Genomic DNA, 5,889 nt, shown 5'->3' with positions numbered 1-5,889 from the left:
TGCAAAATCAGCACAACTGCAACACGCCACAAAACCTGTAGAAATCTCGAGCCAAAGGGCCGGTGTAGCATCCTGCATATGGCAAACCTCCACAATCTACATTGCAAATAGGCATGAGCACGTCTAGCAGGCTGTATGGTGCATTGCACATGGGCATAGGAATATGATCATTATTGCACATGCGCAACGTAGAGGGAGCCGTTTGTCATAGGTGGGATCTATACCATGCTAAAACTGACGTTATAGTAAAACAACCAGGGCTTCCATCACAGAAGCGAACGCGTCGTTATAAAATGCGGCGCACCACCGACAACACGGACAGAGAAAAGACGCGTGAACTCACTGTCTGTCATGAATTCACATTGCAAGACTGATGCAACATTAATCTGTCAGTAAATGCAAAGTAAGGGGACAACAACCAGAGGAGTTAATGATATTACTCGGTTTCGCATTACTACGCTTATATATATAATATGTATCAGGAGTTAATAATGACAAATTATTAACATTTGTCATTATTAACTCCCGATATGTATGTATATTATGTCATGCATTCACATTGCAAGACTGATGCAACATTAATCTGTCAGTAAATGCAAAGTAAGTGGACAACAACCAGAGGAGTTAATGATATTACTCGGTCTCACATTACTACGCTTATATATATGTATCAGGAGTTAATAATGACAAATTATTAACATTTGTCATTATTAACTCCTGATATGTATGTATATTATCAAGAGCCCATTAACCCCTTTTATGGGGTTAATGGGCTCTTGATATTAATTATATATATATATATATATAAACATATGATATATATATATATATAATAATATACACACACAGTTAAACCTCGATTATGCGATCGAGGCGGGCGGGGAGTATTTTGTTCGGATAACTGATTGTTCGGATAACTGATCTGGTCGTATTATCGTTAAATATTCACGTGACCTTGAGATCTTGTTCGGATAACCGAGGTTTGACTGTTTATAAAACAAACTTAGGAGCGATTGTTAGCATATTGCACACCTCACATATAAACCCATTCACACTCACAACATCATGAAAATTATTACAATCAATTTTGCCTTTTATCTCCATCATGCCATCAGATCACTGTTAACGTGGAATATATAACACGTTACTATCGCAGGCTGGGAACGAGATATTGCAATGTGTCCTTCATAACAACACGAGAGGGAGAAACGTTCTTTGGTGATTACGATCAATTCAGATTTCGCCTATTCAAGCGCACATGATTCACCTCAAACTAGGCCCGGTCATTTCCCACCAGTAATAAAAACTCGTCATTGGCATGTTCATCTATCGATCCTTAATTATCCTTTGATTTTGTTCATGTGACTCGAATATTCAACTACACACATATCATTTCATAATAAATCATAAAATCACTTCCACAACTAAATACTGTCAGGAATTAATACGATTACGGGCAAAATGCGATCAAACTGGCAGACAAAATATAACTATAACCCAAAGATATTCATGGACGGTCTCCATTTGCCTGCTTCAGTAAGCCGTGTTAAAATACGTTCCCATTCCACTAATACTCCAGGGAATCAACCAACCCACCGACCGACCACCAGAAATACGGACGATGATCGAAAATGGAGAAATTCCACGCTCACACACATAAGATCATACATGAAAATCACCCGGCTTTTAAATATCGTTGCATAGATGTAGATCTTCGCTCGGAATATGAGAATTTCGCAGCGCACTCAATCGCAGATATTAAAACGCTCGACCCGACTTTTGCCTCTTGTGTTAGCTGCGACGTTGTTATAAAATTTTCGTCACATTCTCAGATCCTTGCTCGATTCTTTTCAACTGAGAGACTCATTTTTCCAATTCAGACTCCGATTGACTTTTACCTGATACTATGAGAGGTGCGCCACATCAGCTTTCAGTGCGAGCAACACTGACGAAGATTTTTGACGAGTCATCGACACGTCCACCCGCACGGTTGCGTTTTTCGCACGACCCGTCTCACCTCTCTTCTCTTCTCTCTTTGGTCATGTGCACTCAAGTCTGTCGACGTTCTCCCGTTTGCGTTGCCGCGGCGACACTACCTCATCTCCTGAAGCAACATCAGTCAACACTCTCCCGTCCGCGTTGCCGCGGTGATGCTACCTCTCCTCCTCGAGCGACGTCCGTCGACGTTCTCCCGTTCGCGTTGCCGCGGCGACGCTACCTATCTTCCTCGAGCACGGCTCGCTCGCACTGCTCTCGCAGCTTGTCGATGGTCGCCATCGGGAACGATCCGGGAACCCGGAAAACGTCGGCCATGAAGTCGTGCGCGAACGTGTTCGCGGGGTCGTCGATGGCGACGCGAAAAGCCGAGACGACGTCGGCGAGGCCGCGCGCCGCCGCGACACGCGCGCGCTGCCGCGCGACCATCGTCACGGCGACGCGGAACACGACCTTCGCGCCCTCGTAGAAGAGGCTGTCCCAGATGCGCAGCAGCGTCTCCACGGGGAGCACGTCGACGTACGCGCACACGAACCACTTCGTCGCGACGAGGTCGAAGGTGGCGCCCTCGCGGCGCATCGTCGCGTCCACGTCCGGCCAGCGCGCGCGCACGAGTTCGGCGAGGACGCGCGTGTCCGTGCGGAGACCCGTCATCGCCGGCGTGTAGTACCCCGTCGGCACGACGCCGCCGACGAACGCGTCGAGAAGCCAGAAGCTGCGCTCCTCGTCCTTGACGACGAGCAGCAGCATCCCGGCGACGAAGTTGAGGCCCTGGCAGTAGCCGACGTCCGGGCGGCGGCGCGCGAACGCGACGAGCACGTTGAACAGCGGCACCCGCTGGCCCTCGGGCGCGTCGACGAAGAACACGTTCTCGGGAAACGTCCGGTGGATGTCCGTGCGGATGGCGTCGATGACTGGGTCGTCGTGTGTCGGCGCCTCCAGGAGGCGCTGGTAGACGCCCGGGTTGGCCTGCATGCGCGCGAGGGCGCCGCTCATCGTCATCCACACGAGGGCGCGTTTGTCACCGGGTATGCCCTTGCGCGTGTAGCGTTTGACCTTGGACGACCTCTTCAGGTGGTCCTCGAGGGGCGACGAGCCGAACAGCTGCTCCCACTTCTTCGCGCGACGCACGAGCACCGAGAGGTACCTACGCAAACAGACGCTCGAATTAGCAACTAGTAAATGATTTACGAATTTATTTGCTCATTTTGTTCATTGATTTAGTGATTTTCAACCAACTGCAAATGCACAGCAAAACCCTAAAACTAACCTCTGACACGGGTCCAGGGACAAGGCGGGCCCTTGGTGGGGCCCAGGGGCAACCGTAGTACACCGGACAGTTGTGGTAATGAATTTTTACCGTCGCAGAACGATCCGTCGTGCAAACCGAAAGCTCCCTAATACTAAATTTAATGCGCTAATTCGCAATGATAAGAATCCCTTCTGAATAGTGTTATTTTGGGTCCCAGGATTTTTTCAATTGGATTTTTTCTGATTTTTTTCCGGAACTTTTTACATTTGTTTAAAAATCCGGATTTCCGGTAAAATCCAGAAATGTAGCATCTCTGTGCACAACTAACCATACTAAGCTGTTTGATCTTTACCAGGGTGGCATTTCATGATTTTTATGATAGTCCTGTTAGTTATTGGTACATGATATGTGAATTGTGAAAGGTGTACTTGTTTAGAACTAGGTATAGCAAAGCATACACACGCTGCGAGATGCAAGACCGCATTCGAATACACCGGTTAACACTTGTAATCTTGTATGGTTAAAGGATGCATTTACCTGGACATGAATTCCTCGTACGTTTCGAAATCAAAGTCTTCCGGTCGCTCAAAACCGTAGCCGTCAACTTTGACTGCGGTCGCCATGTTTCTACCATGCAGCGGATGGCTTGCAACTGAACGCGCTAGTTGGCGACTTTCTTTAGCGTGACAGGTTTACGGAATGTGGTTGAATGCTGTTTGACTGAAATTCAAAAAGAAACATGTATAACTATATAGAACACGTATGTTAACTATACATACTGAATAAAAGTGGTTACGTGCACAGCATGCCCAGACCTAGTTTAGCACCCCAGATTTGCTTAGTACATGTGCGAATAGCTCTAGTACTATAGCCCGCGTACATTGACTGCCGCAAGGCTATAGAACATTGTCGGCTGGAAATCGTACAATCTGCAACCTGTCGCCGCCGCCACGAAAAATGGATCGCAAACGCAAAATTATCGGGCTTTTTAACACTTATCTATCTACCGTGGACATCTCACCTATCTTTTGAACACTTTACACAACTTTACACCATGTATTTCCTTTTATCCAAAAGTAAGCACTACTGGAAATTCCCGTTTGAACAATACCGGTGACGTCACGCGTACGCACGCCAGAATTTCAAACGGGAATTTCCAGTAGTGTTATTTGTGGAATAAAAGGATAAATACATGGTGTAAAGTTGTGTAAAGTGTTCAAAAAGATAGGTGAGATGTCCACGTAGATAAGTGTTAAAAGCCCGATAATTTGCGTTTTGCGATCCATTTTTCGTGGGGACAGGTGGGGACAGGTTGCAGTTGGTATTCCAGCCGACAATTGTTCTATAGCCTGCGCGCAATGTACGCGGGCTATAGTACTAGGCTAATGGTGCGAAAACATATTGCGGGAGTCCCAAACTCCTTGATCCATGCATTAAACCTCAAAACCTTGTAAAGAATAATCTTCCCAGACAAGGGCATGAAGAACGGAGAGAGACAATGCACGCAGGCTAACGTTGATCAATCTCATGGTCACCACTACATTGAATTTATGAACAATGAATGAAACCTGAAAACATTGTAATTTGTACTGAAATCTGAATGAGTTTTACTAATCTCTATACTCTACCATGTTTTTTAATAAAATTACGAGTGACTAAACTGACTAAAGAGTAAAATAAAATTCGTACGACGGCTGTGCATGACGAACCATCTTGTAAACTTCAAGTAGTAACTTGTAACTATCAGTATCAGTATCAGTATCAGCAGGATAAGATAATATAAGATCTATATAATCATAACTTGTTACTCCTGTCATCAGTAAAACTGTCACTATCACCCGTGGCAAGTGGCGTGGTGGGAGGAACGAAGCGCAGTTGCTCAGTTGAGCTGTTACAAATCATTCATGACAGTTGCAAGAGAAAACAATCACATAGATTTTCGAAATTTGACTATCACGTTTTAATTTCTTACATTTTTTTAGATTAATTCACCGCTGATAAATGGTCAAGTCTTGTTTAAAAGCGCCGGTCACTCATCGTTGGTGTACAGTTGGCTTCGGCTTCAAGGAGGCTGCCATCTTTGGATGTTAACGTTCGTCTTAATTCGGGCGTTTCCGTATTTTTCATTTAATATTTTTTTGTATTATTGCAATTATTAATGTTACTAATCATCCTAGTGGATAGCGTCGTGACGTGATAGGAGTAATGTTTTTCGTATTTTTCGTTTACGTTTCATTTTTCCATTTTCATACGTTACCAACCGGAAGTTGCACAGCACCGCGCGCCACGTAGTGGGCCGAATCTAGAACTACGAGTAGCAAATGTAAATAAGGTTTAGTTTTTTATGCCAGTAGTAGTTGTGTTGACGGTTATCCAATATCAACGAAAAATGAAATGGAGGATTAGGGCAGGTAACCAGTTAGATACAATAAATGTACCTAGAGTCCCTTCAATATAAAGCCTAAGGAACTCTAAGTGAACCCAAACACGGATAGGGTTACATCCTATCCTGTCACCTGTGTTTGTTACATTTTTGTAATTTTTAAATTTGTATCCAGAGAGACGGGTACAAGATGGCGTTGCGCAAAAGATGCGTTGTTCCCTGACCGCAGGAGAGCGTTAACGCGCGCACGACTTCGCGG

General features: G+C 45.2%; 1 protein-coding gene across 3 annotated transcripts in view; it reads right to left on the bottom strand.

The window, feature by feature from the left end:
- Window positions 1–850: 850 nt before the first annotated feature.
- The window catches only part of LOC106813581 (growth hormone-regulated TBC protein 1-A-like), an 8,687-nt gene continuing 3,648 nt past the window's right edge, over window positions 851–5,889 (bottom strand). Inside the window, exons 1-3 of one of the 3 annotated variants that reach the window (XM_014817757.1) lie at window positions 5,220–5,300; window positions 3,785–3,967; window positions 851–3,142 (exon numbers count right to left, since the gene is read on the bottom strand). In XM_014817757.1, coding sequence (XP_014673243.1) covers window positions 2,215–3,142; window positions 3,785–3,870 — 1,014 coding nt within the window. In that variant the 5' untranslated portion in view covers window positions 3,871–3,967; window positions 5,220–5,300 and the 3' untranslated portion in view covers window positions 851–2,214. Of the gene's footprint in view, window positions 3,143–3,784; window positions 3,968–4,936; window positions 4,996–5,219; window positions 5,301–5,889 lie in introns of those variants that run through there. The other 2 variants (XM_014817758.1, XM_014817756.1) reach the window with 2 other exon arrangements.

The sequence above is a fragment of the Priapulus caudatus genome, unplaced genomic scaffold, assembly GCF_000485595.1.
Source record: "Priapulus caudatus unplaced genomic scaffold, Priapulus_caudatus-5.0.1 Scaffold793, whole genome shotgun sequence".
NCBI lineage: Eukaryota > Metazoa > Priapulida > Priapulimorpha > Priapulimorphida > Priapulidae > Priapulus > Priapulus caudatus.
Note: the sequence above shows the minus strand (reverse complement) of the source record. Positions and strands in the feature narration are given on the sequence as shown.